At 42.1% G+C, this 21,039-nt stretch overlaps 1 protein-coding gene across 2 annotated transcripts in view; it reads left to right on the top strand.

Moving 5' to 3' along the window:
• The window catches only part of grk4 (G protein-coupled receptor kinase 4), a 44,739-nt gene that overhangs the window by 4,797 nt on the left and 18,903 nt on the right, over positions 1-21,039 (top strand). For both annotated transcript variants that reach the window (XM_084341000.1, XM_084340999.1), the window contains exons 2-5: positions 9,164-9,259; positions 14,384-14,496; positions 15,578-15,655; positions 16,816-16,916. In XM_084341000.1, coding sequence (XP_084197126.1) covers positions 9,164-9,259; positions 14,384-14,496; positions 15,578-15,655; positions 16,816-16,916 — 388 coding nt within the window. The remainder of the gene's footprint in view (positions 1-9,163; positions 9,260-14,383; positions 14,497-15,577; positions 15,656-16,815; positions 16,917-21,039) is intronic.

Below are 21,039 nucleotides of genomic sequence, written 5' to 3' on the forward strand. Positions count from 1 at the left end.
TATATTTCAAATTTATATCAAGATTCATGTCTGTTAGGACATAATATTTGGTCAAATTCTATTAAAGCATCTTTTCAACCAAAAAACCCTTCTGCTTTCATTCCTTTAAAGGTTACTGTAACTGATAACAACAGTCAAAATAATGCTCTACTGTGATACCGTTAAACCATGATATTTTATGAAATGGAAAACCTCATAATGTTGCAACCCTTCTTAAAACGCAAAATGTTGGATGTCTGCAATGTATTCTGCTCTATTGTGGTTTACTGTCACTGAAGAACCTGGCCTCTGCTCAAAGTGTATATATAAGGGGGAAATCAAAACCTGATGACTGTGCAGGTTTCCTTAGTTTAGCCAATTAAGTTTTATTGTATCTGTACTAGTCAAGTATTGATATTACTTTAAGTTTTCTACATTTGTGTATAAGGAACATGCGCTATACAAAAGTTCACCATTGTGACACAAGTGTTGTGGGATGAATTCAAGATTTTTCAAATTCATTAAAAATGGTCAACTATTCACCAAAATAAACTGGTGTTCCATTGTTTTACAGCCGTCACTGACAGATACTAACTTTGTTAATAAAAGAAGTACGTCCTTGCTAAGAGTGTCTCTTTAAGGCCAACTTTTATGCAGGAGGAACAAGAACATACAATGTTCACTACGTATTTCATTTCAACCCATATTTTCATATTCAAACGCACAGAGTGGCTGAACATAGAAGGATTTCGCCTCTTCCCTCTTCGCTCTCTTCCTGGAATCAGATTTCTCCAAATCTGTGTCTGCTGTGTTTCTTTCATCATTCCTCCTGTCTTCATAAAAAGGAAGGAATGTGGACAGTCCGGTGCTCACTGAAGAGACTTTAATCCTGTTTATGTAACTCATTTCCACCTTACAAGCAAGACACTTGGATATTTTTTCATCATAGAACATTACAGATGTAACTGGATATATACCTCTGCTGTTGGTGTCACTAACCTCCCTCTGCCACCTCTCCACCACCCTTCAGACTGTAGGCCTGCAGCAGGTCCTCTCAGACGACTTGTGAGGGTTTTCCTGTGACGTTAGCCAGTGTAGCTTTATTAGTTTTGTGGTCATAGCTGGGCTAACACTTGTTGTCATCACTCTGGGGTGTTTCCTCCAGCTGAGCCTCATAAAACACATTGCTTTGTGACTGTCCCTTGATGTGGGATCCATTTTACAGTTATTACACCCACAAATGGGTGTGCGGAGAACGAGACGCAGTGTGTTGCGTACACAGGCACTAGTAGCGACACTTAGCTGGGTGGCTACTGGGATGTTCATTAGCACAGTTTCTTGGCAAGCTGACTAAGCATGAACAGGCACTTTTTCAGGTACTTTGTGAACATCATAGGGACGTTGTTCCAGCTGCCTTATAAAATGTTAAACTGGTGTTCTTTCAATGAGAACCCAGCTGTCAGTCTGATCTTAACAATGTGTACGACTGAGTATATTTACAAGTTCTTACGGTTCAAATAAAGATTTTTTTTTCTAAAAAGAGATTTTAGAGGTCTGGCAAAATCCTGGAGCAAGTGTATTAAATGTCAAAGGTCCTTCACACTTTATCAGTTTGCCTTTTTAAAACATTTTTGTGTCTGCCCTTGATTAAATTTTATATCGTTCCTGCCTTCATATACCTTGAAGGTGTTGTCCTATCAGAGATAATCTTCAAGGAGTAACATGTGTTCCACACCCAAGGACTCAAAGGGTGTTTTTGTGTGTGTTCCTGCTCTTTCAGCGTGGCCGTGAAATAAGTCAGTGGGCCCTTCATCTGAGAGACAGCTGGAGATAACATATATGATGATTGACCTTTCAGTTTGTCCTCTTGCGCACTAGAACTCTGCGCGTCTGTCTCAAGTTTAGTCTCACCATGTTCCTGCGCTGTCCTTCCCTCCCTCCCGCCCCTCAAGACACTGTGAAAACAAGGGTCAGTTTTCAAGCACGTCTCGGCTCGATTTAATGGAATATCTTGAATGCAGAGAGATGGGAAGGAGGAAGGAAAGGTCTTGCAAAACACCACAGCGTGCTGCTGGAATGAGCAAGATCGCATGTTTGTGTGCAGCGCGTGGACGTGTGTGTCTCTTCTCTGCTCATGTGAATAATGGCATGTCCTACCTCGTGTAGCCCCCCCCTCCTTTTTTTTTGCTGCTTTGCCGTTTGTTGTCATGTCCTGGAATTCACTCTGATGTTGTAATGTTGTTCAGATTATTACACGTGACCCAGGCCTTCTCTCAGGGCCATGTGGAGGGGGAGAGGAAGGTCTGGCCATAAAGAATTAACGAAGGCATAACAAGAGAAGAAAACTGTTTATATGGGGGAGGGGAGGAAGAGGCTGGAGTCAGAGGAAAAAGGGAAGGGGGCATGTGATAGAGGTGAGTGCTGCCTGATGTTCACATGTTTCTCTTTTTTTCCTCCCTCTCTCAGCTGATGTGTGTCTTTCAGTGCGAGTATACAGACGGATTACCTTATGCAAACACTGGGCCTTTGCTTTGAATAGGCAACACAGATACTCGCAGCTAATGTTTTCCTTATCAGGGGCTACTCCAGCCAATCGCACACTGTACGGGAGAGTGACTGGGAAAGCAACAGGCCATTCATTTATCATGACCAGGCCTCCATTGTGCCCATGTGCATGCTCTTGTTACAATGGGCCTAAACTGAGCGTGACCCTCTCTCGTTTCCTACCATTTAAGTCATGTTTTTTGGGAAGGCACTGAAGGCCGTCCGATCCAAACCTCCACCTGGGCGACTGCGGCAGGGTGGGGGTCAGATTTGACAAGGTGTGAGCTGGTACCAAATATTTAGGGTACGATTTCTGTGGCCAAAAATATCTTGGTAAACAGTGTTATCAGTGTTTTGAAAGGTAGGAAAAAAGCTTTCAGTGCCAAAATGTAGTGGAGTTACTTCACAGCATGTTTGGATGTTGACATTTTCTCCCTTGTTTTTCTTTAACTTCTCTCTTCATTTTAAGCCCAGAGGATTTTTAAGTGCACACTGACCCTGATCTTTGACCCCCATGCTGCATTTTTGATGTCCGTTCAAGGAGTTAAACCTTCTTGTACTGATTATAGGGCCCTAGCCAAACTGCGAGAGGCACATCGTGTGAAGATGTAAATACTAGCTGCTTGCTGCCGCCGTCGGTCTGTCACTGTCACAGACGAGCTGGATTTTCTGGCCTTGTGGCTGTTATTCTGAGTGTCAGCATGTGACATGTGTTCATCAGATGGGCGAGTGGCTTCTCCCATATGGCGATGCAAAATAAAGACGGGTTGCGAAGACAGCAGCGCCGCACGGCTCTGTGTTTCACAGTAACATCTGAAAAAGCTGGGAATCACAGCAGAGGAAGTTGCCAGTGATGCTGTTTCCCCTTCCAAGTTTTTCTTTATCTTCTCACCAGTTCTTTCATTTTTGACTGTATTCATTGATTGTGGGAGCAAATAATAGCTTCATGTATTGGTATATGTGCCCCATATAACACTTTGTTTTCTCAATTAAAACAGAGTAGATTTTAATGTCTCACTTTGAAAAATAACTACATAGTAATTTAGGGTTATAACTGATGATCCTTCTCTCTATTAATTGGTTAATTGTCAATCATGATCATAATCGTGGTGGCTTTTAAAAATGTTTTGTATTGTTTGACCATCAGTCCAAATACCATTCAGTTTATTATCATGCAGAAGTGTGAGAACCAGAAAATGTTCACATTGTGAAGCTGGAACCATTTCTGGCTGAGCTGGAAAATTTCTCTGCAACTACTTTAATTTTAAGTCACTTTTCAAGTGTAAGGAGTTGCTGCTTTTCTCTTTATCTCATGTAAAGATTAACTTAATGTCAAAACAAGACATTTTAGGGGTGGCGATCTACCCTACTACTACGTCCATACAATTTGATGTTATAATAGACACTAGCCACATTAGCTACAGATTGTGCTAATGTCAAGTTCAACAGGCCAACCTGCAAAGTAAACAGTAAAGCAACATAAAAAATGGCCAAACTTACAGCTTCCAAGTTTGAACTTTGTAACGCTCCATCCTTGAGGTTGAGTTTTGAAGCGAGTTCTGCTTTTTATGTTGCTGGCCCTCGCTGAAAAAGCAATCCCAAGTAAAATGATTTCGCAAACATAAAAGAGTTTTCCAGTTGTTGTGGGGACATTTGCATCAAAAATAAAGATAATCTACTGCGTCTTCACTTCCTCGGATGGTGGGAGTAGTTGAAGACATTTGTGATGGTTCTTTCTTCCACATGTTTGTGTTACCAACACCGGCATTAGCAGGGAAAATGGTAGTTACTGGGTGTTACTGCAGATCTATAAGTACACGGTTGGCCCTCTAGCTGTATGTTATCGCACCCACAAAAACGCACAGGACTTTTAATACACTAAGACATTTTAGTATTGCAAAATCCATGTCTCGTCTGTCTCATATCTCATAACTGCATAACGCATGCATTTTTTATTTATCCATTTATTCCTAGTCATTATCATGTATGTGTCAAAAATTTTACAGTTAGAAATTGGCTTCTCAAACTATGTAAACTATGTAATCACCTGAAACATACAGTACATTTGATGTTTCTGTGTTGTGTATTCTTGTGACTTGTAAACCAATCTGTTTGCTGGTATATCTTTAATGAGCTAATATTGACACAGAAGTTTCCTCTGTCAATTCTATCTTTAAGTCCACATTAACTTTTGGATGCAAAATAAGTTATGAGCTCTATTTGAACTGGCTTCTTAAAAAAATAACAACTCTTTAAATTTAGGATAGCTGCATGAACTCTGAAATGGTGAGGCAGGGTTAACATCTCGCCCTACTTCCACAGTCTACTGTGTTACCTCCAGTCTGGCTCCTTCTTGAGATGAGAGAGGAATGGGAGGAAAGGGAGAGGAGCATATTTGGGATGGTGTTGGACTGTATTTGGCCTTCACGCCCATTAAGAGCGTGTGAAATCTGCAACTGATCACAGGGGAGGAAAGAGGGACAGAAGAGAGTGTACATCCATTAATGCATGGACAGACAGAGACAAACGAACTCTGCTTGAAAACGGTTCTCTCCCTCTCTTTGTCTTCGTTTTCCATACTCCCCTATGATACGTTAAACCGGTCAGACTTGAAAATGAAAGGAACATACCGAAATTCACCTCAGACACAAAGTAAATGACAATGCTGTTGCTGTAATGATCCCAACTGTAAAATATGCTCCAAGTTAGATAAAAGTGATGGATGGTGATCGCCAGGGGGGTTTTTGATATGTTGTAATAAGACAGAAATGCTCCATCAGATGTGTTGCATTGATGCCACTTGGCATTAAGTGTCTCCTTAAAGAAATAACAGACTGTTGGATTTTAACAATGAGACAGACGACAACTTTAGCTAGCTTCAGTTGTTTTAAAGGGGCCGAGTGTGGTGTTTGGTCATCCATTCATTTGTGGCCAGAGCTGTCTGCCAGTTTCTTTTATGGCACTTTTTGTGGTATTTTGCTTTTGTTAGATAGTTCACTGCAGAGAGCGACAGGAAACATGTGGAGATAGATAAACAGGGATGATGTGAGGTAATGTCGGCCAGTCGCTGGTACTCGTTTTGGACTGTTGTGTGACCAGGATGACCCCACTGTCTTCAGATCTTTTCAGGAAAAGGAATGTGCATCCTTGTAGTCGAGCACACGCGTCACAAGATTCAAGTCTTTTTCAACATGTTCCAGCTTTTGAATCTTGTCACAGCGGCACATGCGCAGGCCTGTCTCGAGATCCTGCGCGATGATCTCAGCGCTGGCCGCAGCTCGGCTATGAATGAGCGAAACTGCTCTGAAGTCGGTGTTTATGGAGGGCCCCGTTCTCTCGGAGGGGAGAACCAAAGTTAAATAAATACTTGCTCCATCCTGTCTGCATTAAGGGCCTGCACACATGGCTTTGACGTCAGAGTGACATTAAACAGGGTGGGGTGGCCCAGCCAGCTCTGACAGGCACGTGCATACGCGCACGCTCTTCCGTAGCTTGCTATTAAAAATCCCTGTCTTTCTTTTCATGTCACATTCTTTGTCTGTTTCCCTCTTTCTGTAAGATTAGGTGACATTTCTCACCCTTGTGTCCTTTGAACAGTATACCAGCATTGCCATTTTGATTTTTTATTGGTGCTTCATGTCTCAACACTCAAAATTTCCCTCTAACAATATCAGCGTCTTACAGGGATGAAGTGAATCTCTGACAATTTGTTACTTTTTGTTGAGCTGGTTTGACTTTGTTCATCAATCATTCTGTGTTTTTGGCTCGAGTGTGTGTGCAAGGATTTCTCCTGCAAAATAACCAGCCAGGTGCAACTGGTTATCATCAGACAGTGTGTATGATAGCCTATCCAACTTTTAACTCCAACATTAGTCTTCCCTGCTCTTCCTTTTATTTTTATTTTTTCCTTTTCCTGCAACAGAGAGAGTACATTTTTGTGCATGGGCTTGTCCGTCCATATGAGTGTGCGCCCTGCAGCTCTACAACAGGTCTGTCAACATGCCTGTCAACATGCCTGTCAACATGTACAACCCAAGAGCTGTGGGATCTTCTTAGCTTGGTAAACATCAACATGTAACTCTCCTTTCAAGCCATGTGACAAAGTAAAGAGATTTCTCCCCGTCTTGAATGTGTGTGTTATTACTGCTTGTTTAAATAAATGATGACAGCTTGTAGGGCTGTTATATGACTTGTAAGTGTGTTTTTGTGTTATTTTGGTTATTGTTCATGGGAGAAGACTACAAAGTATGATTGTGTAACAAAAGTGACGTGTTGCAGATGAAGTGGAATGGGGATGTTTTTGCAGAGCTGAGAGCATGCACACTGTACAGTACAGACAGTACGTTTGTGTGTGTTGGTGTTTTGCAGGTGTTTGACCATAGTGACCCGCTGTATGCGTTAATGTTGCAGCTGTCACATGTCACTGCCGGACCAGCCGGTGTCTCGTGAACTTGGGGGCAGAGGATTTCCCTCCCTGTCATCCTCAAGCTGTCACAGTCTACATGGTTCACTTGAGTTTATTTACTCAGTGTTTTAAAACATGGAATTGAAGTGATGGGATGAAGGGTGAGGGTTTAAATCTACTGACTTTCAAACCAGGTGTGTGCCTGCAGCTGGTGTGTCCCTCAATAATTTTTCTGCAAACGCAAAAAAAAATCACGAATACTGAAGAGGTTGACTTCCTGTCTATTGGGTTCATTTTAAAGGAGCAATTTGTAGGTCTATAGTTTAAAACATTCAAAAAACGAACTGTGAAGAAACAACGTGTATGCCAAGTCTATGTACTGTGTTGCAGTAGACACTGAAGTTTGCATGCCAGCTAGCCCCAGCCAAATCCAGTTGAGCTGGGCTCCATCGCTTGTGGTGACTCCCTTTGTGATCCAGAACTCTAGGTCTGCTGGTGCACCAACTAAGTGAGCCATGAGCTAAATAGCTAGCGGTAGCCCACTACAGCGAAGCTAGCAAAAAGCAGCAGTTGTTTACTCTGGTGACATGCTGCCTGCAATGATTTTGGAACTACCTTCAAATTCTGGCTGTATTATAATATACCTTTTATACTTTTTTGTAATGATAGAAACCAGAAAGAATAGATGCCCTGTGTTATTTTTTTTTTAAAGGCAAACATGTAGCTTTGACATCAACTGAATACCAAAGATTGGCTTTGAATGCTTTGTACTCTTTACTTTCAAGTTGAATTAAGATATTGGTATGAATATGAATGATAACTTTGTCATCATAAATTGGAATCGCATGACACCTTACTTTGATCAGACAATCTGTAAATTAAAAAACGTATTACAAATCAAAAAGTACTACACTATTAAGTGCAATATTGAACTTTTGATTTTGAAAATGGGGTTTGTAGAAAATACTTTTTATTTTGTTCATATCGGACATAAAATAACTGCTTATACTTACTGTTAGCAGTGCAGCAAATCAGATAAAAGCAATGGAAAGGGATGGCATGGTAACATTCATAAATATTCTTACATGATGGTAAGAGTTGACAGCTCCATCAGAGGTGTTGCATTGATGCCATTTGGCACTTTTTGTCCACTATATTGGTTTCAGATTGAGTTTTTGAAAAATGTAAAACAGCCAAATTGTATAAAGCAACTTTAAGTTTAATATTGTTATCTTTTTAATTAATTATTTAGTCCAAAGTGATTTAATAATTATAAAACTTCCAGAGCCTAATGTTAAATAGTTAAATAGTGTAAAAATAGTTTTAAACCCCCCCAAAGGAATTAAAGTTAGTGAGTTTTTAGGACTTACAGTATGAAATAACCATCTCAGTTAAGGCTTTTAACCCTTTTCGACAGAAGACTGCCTTGGATCCTTCTTGTTTGAACTTCCGAGCACACTTTTTCTTACAGATAATGTTTATTGTGTCTTTACCAGAAAAATGATGATCATCAGCTTTGATCATGGGTGCACCAACACACAATGCACATTGACACTAGTTTATAAGCTTTCCTCTTGTCTCTCTAAATGTCTACTGTGCTCCTAGTTTGCTAATCAAAGCAGCATCTCTCAGTACACAGTACCCTGTCTGTCCTCAAGGAGTAAAATACCTCAGTTCACCCCTGATGAGACTATTTCAAACACACACACACACACACACACACACACACACACACACACCTGCTGGTGTTGGGATGAGCATTTCAGTAAAATATATGGAGTGACCCCAGTCCTCTGAATAGCGCTGTTGTGCCTAGAGATTGTTCACCCCTCACATCAGGGTCATTTGATGTGTCCAGAACCACTGTGTGTGTGTGTATGACATAACTGATAAAATGTTTAAGCTATGTTTGGTTAATGTTTGACAGTGCTTCGGGGAAAGCCAACTTTGTGCGTGTGTGTGATGTGATGTGTGTATGCCCCATGATCTTTGAAGCTGTCAACATTCCTCACCACATGCTCTGTCATGATGCATGGAGGCGACTGGTGAGATGAACCAGCTGTCCCTGCCTCTGGTCACTGCAAGGTCAACACACTTGCGCGCGCACCCACTCTGCTGGTTGTCTTCCTCTTCATGTGCTGAAAATGCCAACGGATGGATGCGGCTAAGTACTCCGTGCGCAACAGCAATGACTTGATTGATGGGCTGATTTGAATCTCTCTCTGTGTGTCTCAGGTGGAGGAGGGAAGAGGAATGGTCGCAGCAAGAAATGGAAGGAGATGCTAAAACTCCCCCACATCAGCCAGTGTGAGGAGCTACGCCGCACTATCGGTAAGAAACTGGGAGTGTGCCTGTGTGTTTGTGTGAGTGAGGCAGAAAGATAACATGCCATGCTGTGTCGTTGGGGTGGGTCTGACTGCGGGAGGAAGTTCAGATTGGACTTCCTTCCTGTTTCTACCCGTCTCCACCCGCAGTTACAGGCAGGGGACAGGAAACTGTGTGTTTATAAGTGTGTGTGTGTGTGTGTGTGTGTCTGACTTAGGGAATCCATTTGTACAGCCGTTTCTTAATCTCAAAGTCTCTCTCAACAACACATGTGTGTCTCACAGACTATCTGTCGCTCACACACCAAATCAAAACGTCTTCACTCCTGCTTCCTTCCTGTTCTCCATATCCAGGACTTGAAACAGGGACAGGATTCTGTCTTTGTGGCCCAGACGAGTACTGTACTCCTAGGCTACACTTTCCCCCCCTGGTCCTCTGAATGCCACAGCAGTGTGTGTGTGTGTGTGTGTGTGTGTGTGTGTGTGTGTGTGTGTGTGTGTGTGTGTGTGTGTGTGTGTGTGTAATAGTGCGTCACAGCTATCTCTGCCAGAGATTGCAGTGCTACCCTCCCCCACATACTCTCCCTCCCTCTATTCTGTCTCCATGCCTCCCCCTCCCACTATCTGTATCTCTCTCCCCTCTTTCCACCACTTCAGAGCAACATAAGAGTGGCAGAACAGGAGAGTTATGGTGAAAGCAAGTGAAAAACAGAAACAAAGAGAAAGAGAGAGGCTTTTACAATGGGAGGACAGGAGAGAGTAAGAGAAAAGTCGGGAGTGAAACATATAGATGAACTCCCTAAAGTGAAATCTCTTACTCGCGTCGATTCTGTACCTTGACGTTTTGTCTTCATATAACAAATCGTTGCTCACAGTTCTAATTATCATAAACTTGAGTGCATCTGTCATCAACGGTGATGACTTGCCTGCCTAAAAACAGCACGACTGCCACCTGAAGTGTGTGGAAAAAAAAATGCACCTGTCGTGTCTTGCATATCTATTGTTATTTGAATTATAACTTTGCAGAGGATTCTGAAAATCAGCTACAGTATATGTGCGTGTGTGTGTGCGTGTGTGTGTGTGTGTGTGTGCACGTACATTCAGCAGCTGTTGAGGGTCACATACGTCACTATTACATAGACGCTATTGCGTAATTTCCCTATCACACAGAGCGGTGGATTAAAATAATCCCCTTTGCCTACTTAAACACACAGACGTGTAGGCATGTCCATGTACGTACACACACACACCCCCGCTTGAAGAGATGCACACGCATGCCCCGCACACGGTGTAGCTGCAGCAGATAGAAGGACACAGTATAGCGACTGATAGCAGTGTCTTTGTTGTGTCTTGATAATGTCAGGCATTTGACCTTAGCCTTGACAAGTGTGCAGTACTTCTAGGAAGCACAGATTACATTATGTGGGCTGCAGCCACTTTGTCTGCCAGCCTTAGGCCACTCTCCCTCTCTCTTCCTCCCCCCTCTATCTCCCCTTCCCTTTTTCTCTCCTCTGATATCCATCCAATACATACAGGACATGTGCACCCATTACATTTGATCACTGTGGGCTCTGCATTGCACATACTTAAACTTGTGCACCATTCACTGTCTCGCTAACTCACTCAGTGTCTGCCTAAATTGGAGTTTTAATTAAGTTGTAATTGCAGCTTACTTCACTGGCACAGACAGTTACTAGTCCAGGCTAGTCAAGCCTCACAGCTCTCCCCTCAGCCCTTTCATTTTCCTGTCCCATTTTTCAGTGACACCTTGCCGTCGTGTACGTTCTTACTCCGTCTCTCTCTCTCTCTGTCGTCTTACTTTCAGAGTTGTTTTCCTTCAGGACACAGGAGAGGCTTCTCTTACGCAAAGAGGAAATTTTTCATTGGTGGAATGCTGGCAGACGCTCTCATATTTAAATGATTTAGAGCCTGGAATCGGCTTGGACACACATACATGCTCTTGCACACTGACCCAGAGCCAGGCCAAAGAAACTGTTTTTTTTTTTTGTTTGTTTTTTCAGGTCTTTGCTCAGCTGCAAAACTCTGGATACTGTTCCCAAATGTGGACTGTGAACATAAAACCATCAATCTGTAAACTTTATCCAAGAAATAGGCAAGATAAAGAGAAGGAATGTGCAAAGACACACATGTGGTTAAGCATTCTTCTATCTTGACATTTGGACTTCACTGTAGTTAATGTTGTTACTCCAACTCACTAAGGCTGCAAAAATGACAAGCATCTCAGGACTAAAGAATTTATTTAGCTGCCACTAGATTCTGCTGTTTTATTTTTAAAAAGTGCACATTTATCTTAATTTTACCGATTTTTCTCAGTAGTTTGGCACAAATAGCTTCTGCAGTAGTTGTTGTTCCTACAGAAATATGCTGTGTTTTGAGAACATTGACTTGTTTAGCGTTACGTTGCGAAAACATAGATACTAAAATCATTTGTGTGTCCCTGGTTAAAGATTGTTGCCAAGTCCCAGTTCTCTGCGTACCATTAAATCGTAACAAACTATAACAGAAAATAGCACAGTATGGACCAAACTGCTGAGACAACTCCCCTCTATTTAAAAACCAAGTAAAGGCCTCCCGCCACAGTGGACAAAAAAATGACCATAGATTGTGTTTTTTGTATGTCCGGAGTACAGAGACACTCCTCTGCCCCTTTTATAAACACCTATTTGTTGTGTGTTTAAAACCTGTGGCCAAACGGAACAAAAAGGGTTCAGTTACATTCATTTGTATTAGAAAACATCACTTTATCAAGAAACCATCACTTTTCTTATTTTGGATTATGCTTGTTGCCAACCGGAGACACATGCATCATTTTGCTGTCACATATGTTGCTCAATAGGTAATTTACTTAAACACATTGAAATCCTTTCAAAAACATTGCTCAATAGTTTCTGTGTGATTTTTGTTACGCAAACTGGTGTGTGTCACCTCAGAGCATGACCATTTGTGTTCCGTGTGTTAGTTCATAATGGCCTCTGAAGTCGCAGGAAACATGAGAATTAGAATAAAGCTGCAGCAAAACCTGTTCTCGAGCAAGACGCTGAAACCTTATCAGGAGGCTCATTGTATCGCAATGTATTTAAACCTGCTGGTGTAATGATATGTAGGTAATAAGCCAAATTCCCATGAGAAAAAAATGTCGACTGAAATGAAGAATCTGTAATCACCAGCTTTTTGGTTGCTGATGAGCAGCCGCCAATGATTCAAACTAAGAGAGCTAAACTGAGTTCATTTTCTACCGAACCACAGTGGAAAAATTGACTTTGTTGCATTTGGTTTGTTTAGGTTCACGCTGCCCATTTGCAAACAAACCAGCTCATAAACAGAAGTCACGTGTACTCACAAGAAGCTTCTTTATTGAACAGAGTGTCGATAACCTGTCCAGCCAACACATTTATTTGCATGTAACGGAAAAAGTAGTCATTGTGGCGCAGTAATTTCACCATACACAACGCAATTGGCATTGTTCTCACCTGGCCAGGTGAATCAGACTAAAGGAGCAAATAAGCATTTTTGCTGTACAGATGCCTGAACATTGCCTTTGTGAGGGGCTTTCCCAGCTCCAGCTCACAGCTGAACACAGCTGATAGGGAAACACCAAAGCAGGCGTCTACATACTTGGTGATCAAAGATGAAAGGCAATGTCTGAAGGCTAGTGCAACAGCACAACACAGTTATAGATCTCACCGTGAGATTTTCTGAAAGGGCTTTTGTTCTTCCGATTTAAAACCCAGCAGTCACACAGTGGAAAGGGAAGCAATAAAAATATCATATCCCTACACTCCACTGTTTGCTCACCAAAGTGATAACTTTGTTTTTGTGGTCGTATAAGTGGTGAGTTTGAATGAGGAGCGCCGGGCTGCAGAGCGGAGGGGAATGCTGTGTAATAAACAGTGCAGCTGGGAGGGCTGTTGTGAAGATTTGATTTACTGTTGGAGGTTGTCCTGTAGCTGTCACCACTCAGAAATGTTCATCCCATGCATCCCTCCTCGTCCTCCTCCTCCTCATCCTCCCCCCCTCCTCCTCTATTCATAGTGTGCATGTGTACATGAATGTGTGTGGCCTATTTTTGTTTGTATGTTTATCTTGTGTATGTGTGTGTCCGCGCTGTCAACCAGTGATGGAAAACGTCCTGGGTCGTCTTCCTCATTTGGTACCAGAGGAAATATGACTCAAATGGACGCCATTAGTCCTAATAGGCAGGGGCCAGCTGCACAGGAGACGCATACACACACACAGTTTACAGTCATTGAGCAGACAGAGACATGCAATGTGTTGTGTTTTTATCATGTTTTAGTCTTAGTTGGTAGTTTTGCCACCTACACCTATGAGATTCAAAGTTTTGGCTTGATTCTATTCTGCTTACGTTAGCTTTTTTAACTGTCTTGGTTTTTATCATTATCATCAATATCATTTTAACCATTAATATATACATTTTCAGTTACAAGAGTATCTTTCATTGTCATGGATAGTAAAAGTTTAGCCCTTGTCTGTTTTGCAATGATTAAACAGCTTATTTTGTTAGCATCCACAACTCCAGCTCCCATTAAAATCTATGGGAAAAGCTGTAAGTATTAATTTAGCTTTAAAAAATTTAGCTTAAAATTTTTTTTAAAAAAATCCTAGAAAATACTGTGATATAGGCTAACATTAGCTAGTAGAGGTTGAGGACTGTAGCTTGTATTTTTTGTGAAAGCAATATTACAGTTTTTAGGACACACACTTTTAAAATGATTAATAATCATTCTGATGTGTTTTAGTATTTTAATTTGAAAAGTCAGAAACCTAAAGTTAGTAAGAACTAAAGAAGCCTCTTGGATGAGAGGTGAAACGTCTTCAAGAAACTGAAAGTCCAGTTGCCTACAATACAGCACTTAGAATTAACATGACCTGGATGACTGAGAACCTCAAAACAAACATACAAACATAAAGATTATTTATGTAGAATTTTTTTTTTCATTATTTCTTCAAAGACTTTTAAGACTCATCCTGTGACTGTTTGACACCACTGTTATAGTGTATTTTTGTGTAGTGAAGTGTAGTGTATTTTTCTATTTTAATGACCTTTCTCCATCTGTCTCCCCCCTTGTCTCCTCTCCCCTTGTGCTCTCAGAGAGGGACTACACCAGTCTATGTGAGAAGCAGCCCATTGGTCGGCTGTTATTCCGTCAGTACTGTGACACCAGGCCAGAGCTGAAGCGCTGCATCGAGTTTATGGATGCTGTGGTAAGACTTTGAATGGAACGTCACTCTGCTTATTGTCTGAATTTCTATAGTAAACATTCTTCTCGCTGTCTGTCCCTCTGTCTCAGTCTCTCTTATCTGATTTGACTCTCTGGGATTTGTCCCTTACGGCTGGTCTGAATCAGGCCCCGCAGAGCACAGAGTAGGAGAGGAAAGTCAGTGCTTGGTCCTTAGCCTGCTCTTGGCAGTAGCATGGGGTGGGCGTCGAGGGTGATTAGCGACTTAGACAGGCTGTCAGAGCAGACCCCTCCCCTTCTCCCTGCACTCCTCCATGAGGTCAAGCCCACGTCAGAGGCAGGTCCCCTGGGTGAGCAGGCAAACACAGGCCTGAGCTTGTGTCTTGGCCCCTGGAGGTATGTGAGAAAGAAAAACGGGGGAATCATGCTGGTTCTTTGATAAGAACCCACATTAGTTCTTTTAAATTTAGGCCGACAGGCACGTAGGTACAAGCGCTTGGATTGACACATACTCACACTTAGTGACAGAAATGCAAGAAATGAAGCAAAGCAGCATTTTACTGCGTAACATGTGCTGCTAGTCCCACTGAGGACTTCATGCCTTGGCTGTGATGTGTAGTCGCACGGCTCTGTTTCATTCCTTTCTGCTGAACATGTTTTCAAACAAAACACAAGGCTTGAACCAGTCAAACTCCAAACCTTCCCCCTGCTTACAGCCATATTTGACTAACAACACAATCTGTGATGGTGCGAAGGGGTAAAAACTGAGGCCTTGTCGGTGACAGATGTAACGGACAAAGCGTGAAGAAGAACATGGATGCTGGATCCAACATGGATTGTTTGCTGCCTTGAAAATGAAATGTTGTCTGCCATCCCACACTCGCCCTACATTTCTGCTTTAATTTCTTCCTCGCTTTTGTTCATCATTAACCCCTCTACCCCTTTCTCTATATCTCTCCCCCCTGTCCCCGTCCCAACCCTCCTCTCTGCTGTCTGGGACCCATCTCTTTCTCTCTGACCTTATTTGGAGAGATATTAAAGATGGCTGAATGAGTATGGCTTCCTACGCTGCTGTGGTTGTTCACACTTCTGTTCTTCTCTGACAGGCCATGTACCAGCTCGCTCCTGACGAGAAGAGGAGGGACTGTGGACTGAATGTTTTAGACACATACTTTAATAATGGGGTAAGACGCTGGCTTAATAACAGAGGACATAAAAAATTATTGTGATATTAGATTAAGATAATATTTGCTCACATTTGCAGAAGTACATCTTGCAGTAAATTTTCCAGTTCATCTCATTGAACAGACTGATTTTATTACAATACAACTGCCATTTTGAAACACTGTTGTATATTTGATCTATGTTTCATTGTATTGCTTTGTTTAATTACAACCCCCGTCACAAAAAAGTTGGGACGCTGTGTAGAACATAAATAAAAACAAAACGCAACGATTTGGAAAGCCTTTTCCCCTATAATCAGTTGAGTACAGTACAAAGTCAAGACATTAAAAAAGTTATTGTTTTTCAGTAAATATTCAGCAAAAACAATAACTTTTATTAGGAATCAGGGTTGTATGCTGTAAATCAATACAGCTACATTTATTAATGACTTGTTTAGCAATGATGCAGCATGTATGATATGTGCTGGACTGTATCGACTTTATACTTAATCCAAAATGTGGTAATCCAAAGATGGGTAACAACCCCTTGATATTGGTGGCTAGTGTACTCTGTGCATCTCTATCTGTAGCATCAAGCAGTGTTTACATCTCTCATTTGGTTCTCTTGGTTGGTTAATTAGCAGTTTTGGTTGAGACGAACTAGACTTAATTTCTCATTAAAAAGATAGTGGCGCACACCTCAAAATGCAGTGAAGGAAATAGGTCATTCTAAAGTGCGAGTATGAGGAAATGGATTGGGTGGATGTGCAGTATAGAGTTTAGCTTTTAAATGTGTAGGTGTGTTACATATCACACACTCATGTGGTTTTCCCTTGTTGTCTTCTCACCACACATACACCACAAGACATTTATTTTTAAACTTGGTGCTCTATTACACTGTCCCCACCCTACATGAACTGGACCAAACTGTAAAAACAAACCGCAGTTTGTTTGAACCTGGACCCAACAGGTGAGGTGTGACCACAGCCGTGATGTCATGCCCCACCAGCCAGACTGTGCACGTTCACACACAGCAATAGAAGAGCCGGTTATATGATAACCTTTTGATCCGTTTCTTAGGCAAGACAGACTGTAGTCATATCACACCATCATCTCACTTTGTTTATGTCCTTGACTGTCTGCTTGTCTCACCCTATGTCTTTCTCTCTGTGACCCTCAAGTCGGCAGCCCATCTGCCAGACATACCCCAGGATGTGGTGGCTGGGTGTCGGGAGAGGCTGGAGCAGAGTCCGTGTAAGGAGCTCTTCAATGACTGCACCAAGTAAGTCTGGGTTATCAGGTCCTCTTTATACTCTTTGTGATGATGATCTGACATGCAGCTCTTCGCTGTGATCAGTCTGTTAATGAAGTGCTTGTTTGGTTGAAGCGTACGGACTGTGTGCATTTGTTTTTATTAATTAATCGAGTCTGGCCGTCAAAGTGCGGTGGCACCAATAGAATCCTGTTCCTTCTGAAAGCGTGTGTGTGCATGTGTGTTTGTACACTGTGCGGACCAGTGCACTCTGTCACTAGTGATGATGAGGCAGCTGGCACCTGGACGCAGTATTACACACACAAAGACACACACGCAGACTTGCAAACACACTCACAGTGGAGGCGAATGAAAAAGAGCAGTGGGCAGAGAGAGCATCCGGATGGCTGGCATGAGAACAACAGCCACCTCAGTGTTCCCCGTACACACACACACACACACACACACACACACACTCTCTCTCTCTCTCTCTCATGCACACGCACGCACGCACGCACGCACACACACACACACACGCACACACGCACACACACACACACACACACACACACACACACACACACACACACACACTCTTGCAGGTGTTTCTGCTTCCTGCTCCAAGAGCCAGGAGAAGCAAACAGACCAGGGACTATAACCCCGAATGTGTTTCTCATTGCACGCTCACACACACGTTCACACACCTCAGCGTAACTTTGTATTAGCCAAATAATTAAACTCAGTCACAGTTTCTGCTGCCCATGTCATCAGCTGAATGATATATTTTGGAATATATATTATGATAAGTTGTCACATTTACCTTGGTAATGATAAACATAATAATTACTAGTATATATGTCAGTGCATTGTATTGTATTTTATTTCCACATTTCCTGTCTCATTTGGGTTTAACTCTGATGCGTTTGTGTTGATTTATTGCATTATTAGATGTCATATTATTGATGGCTGAACTGAACTGTGTGCTGATTGGTTGGCTCAAGTTCTGGTTAGATATAATTGGTTGTTGTAGCTTCTCTCAGTTTACAATCTTGTGACTTTACAGAAGATTATATGCAAATTACATTAAAACGAGGTCCTCTGCTACACAACACATTTTATTTTGTCAAAGGAGACATATTATGCTCATTTTCAGGTTAACAGTTTTATTTTGGTTTACTACTAGAATCTTAATGCTGAAAAAAATCAATCTGTCTAGTGCAGCAACCCCATATTCATCCTGCTGTCTGAGATGCTCTGTTTCTAGCTCCTTTCTCTTTAAGTCCCCCCTCGCGAATACCCTGCTCTGATTGGTCAGCTCACACAAACCTTAGCCAGCACCGCTCACAATGTCACCGGCTGGCACTGTTGTGTTTTCAGCATCCAGTTAGCTTCACTTCTACCGTGAATATAGGCATAAATTATGCAAATGTGTGACAAGGTGACATATGTGATGTCAAAAAGTCATGGAATTAAAGGCCGGACTACCAATGAGGCGTTTCAGGAACGTCGGGAGCAGTATTTTCTTTGGGAGAGAGGAGCTCCCGTTGTCATGGACTTTGGTCTTTGTAGCTTTCAAGACCTTTCACATGCACAATAACCTATATAACACACTGAAGGAAAGGGAAAAAAAGGAAAAAGCAAAATAGGTCTCCGCATAACGCATAAATATGGTGTACTGTACAGTACAGTCCATCCCTCTACAAGTCGGTAGACTTCAGTAAAACAGACCCATGTTTCCTCAGTCGGGTCAGGAGCTGAGTTGCTGTGAAGTCCTGTATATTAGCCACACAGGAAGACCGACTGGGTTGGAAATGCTGCGTCCAGCCTCTGATTCACTTGAGCCTTCCCTCGGGGGAATACCGGAATCTGCTAGAAGGAACTCAGGAGAAGTGGGAATCGTGGTTGGGAAAATACTCAGCTGTGTTCTCAGCCTGCGCTCCTGTTTTGACAAAACACATGTAGAGAACTGTTCAAGAGCTGTTGGATTTATAAAATCAATAATCACATATGGTTCAGAAGCTGGTCACTGGCTGTGGAGGACAGATAATGACGGTGTGATGAATTTGTTTCCCAGGCATGGATAGTTTAGTGAAATGTAGTTATGTGGGTGTGACATCAGTCTGTTAATTTTTTCTGATTAACTTAAAAAATTCTCTTCATTGTTGTGTGTGTTGCTACGGTTTGCTTCAGAGTTTGGAAGGTGATAAAATGAGCAGTGTGGAAACACAGTAAGGGGTTTCTGTGTGTGTGAGAAAGAAAGCAAACAATCTGGTAGGGGGAGTTTGAGGTGGGCAAGGTGGTGACTTGTATGTGACTGAAACTGGAAAACATCAGTGGTTGAGGTTAAGATGAACAACACACACACACACACATACACACACACACACACACACACACACACACACACACACAAACACCTGTCTTCTCTCTTTGGCATCTCAGGTCATGGTCTGTTGGCCCCGTTTCCTTCCCTCCTACACGTATCTCTATTTTAACACCTCTGAGTAGTCGAAGGGCCACCGAAGAGGGCAGAGAAATAGTGCGAGAAAGTGAGACGCCGCTGAATTATAAAATGAAAGTTGCACACTTTGTGCTGTGGGAAGAGCAGCATCCACTCCATTCAATCTTGTCATCCCGACTGAAAACGAACTGAGCGAGGAAGTGATAGGCTGGCAGAAATAAGTTAGAAAAGAGAGTAATCAAAGGAGAGCAAAAGGAAAAGTGTGGAGGAATGGAAAGAAAGTGTTAAGGAGAGCAGAGTGTACAAACACAGAACAACACAGGCACATGTTTGTGTTACTGAAAGCAGCAACAGCGCTTCAGATGTTTTTGAATGGGATTCCTGTTCAAGTTCGGTCATCACTTCTTCCACTATCATTATTATTTATATTCCCTTGTGGAATTTTTATTTTCTTTAATTTTCTTATTCCGATATGTAATTCTGACCCTGGGGCTTATTCAGTTTTTCTTCTCGGAGGGAGAGCCTGTAGGAAAGCGTGGTGCTGCACGTGGAAACGTGACTTTTGGCAGAGCCACACACCCACTAGCAGAAATGCATTAGCTCACTCATGGATTTTCTTGTGCTGCAGTGGAACATACGGGTTATGTCATACCAAGAGTAAAGCATGGCCTTCAATGCGTGTGTATCATTGGGTTTTGTTTTTCACCCGGCTTGACAACGGTCTGTGTGCTGATCTTTCTCCCCTTTTTCTTTTCTTCTCCCTCTCCCTTCATGTAACAAAAGCCATATTGTAGCTGTGTTTATTTCTACTCCCAGTGGTGTCTGTCTGAGGCTCGACTCCAAGCCAGGCACGGCTAGGCTCCTGCCTTTCTGGAGCCCCTTTCTTAAAGTGTCCCGGACCACTTTGTCTTGTACGACTACGTGAAGCCTGTTGATCTGATAAGTGAACATGGACGACAGTCTGAGCTGAAAAGTACTTAAAGGATTAGTTCACCCAAAAAAAGAAAAATCAGCCTTTATCTACTCACCCTCATGCTTGATGGGAAGTCAGGTGAGGATTTGCAGTCCACAAATTATTTCTGGAGGTTCACAGCGAAACAGCATTGTAGCATTCTCCTAAGCAACTGAAGTAGATGGGAAACTCAATAAAGACACTCGGAACGGCTCGTCCAGCGTTCTCCAAGTCCCTGGAAGCCCCAAGATCCCAAATTGATTTAAAAAGACAATATTTACAGCCTGAACATGCTGTTGAGCTTGTGCAAAATGCTTCAGTTGGGTTGTGCGCTAATGCTTTTGGCATAGCAGCTGAAGATTTCAGCTTAAAAAAGGGTGTTGAAAAAAAACCCAACATATTCTCACATTATTTTGATTTTGAGGCTTCCAGAAAACTTGGATTGCTCCAGACGAGCTGTATAGAGCCATATTTATTTTTGTTTTTTACATTTTAAAACAAGTCCCCATCTACAATGGGGACTTGTAAGAAAACACTGTTTTGCTGTGAAGCTCCAGAAATGTTTTGTGGGCTACGAAACTTCATACAACTTTTCATCTGCGTGGGGGTGAGTAGATAATGACTGAATTTTCATTTTCCAGGAACTTGTCTTTTAAGTCTTTTAGGAAATGGTTTGTTGGAAGATTTGAGACAGAACTTGATATTAGGAAAAATGTATGCTGTCAAACATTGTATTGAAA

Source organism: Pagrus pagrus, assembly GCF_965226575.1.
Source record: "Pagrus pagrus genome assembly, chromosome: 2".
Taxonomy (NCBI): Eukaryota; Metazoa; Chordata; class Actinopteri; order Spariformes; family Sparidae; genus Pagrus; species Pagrus pagrus.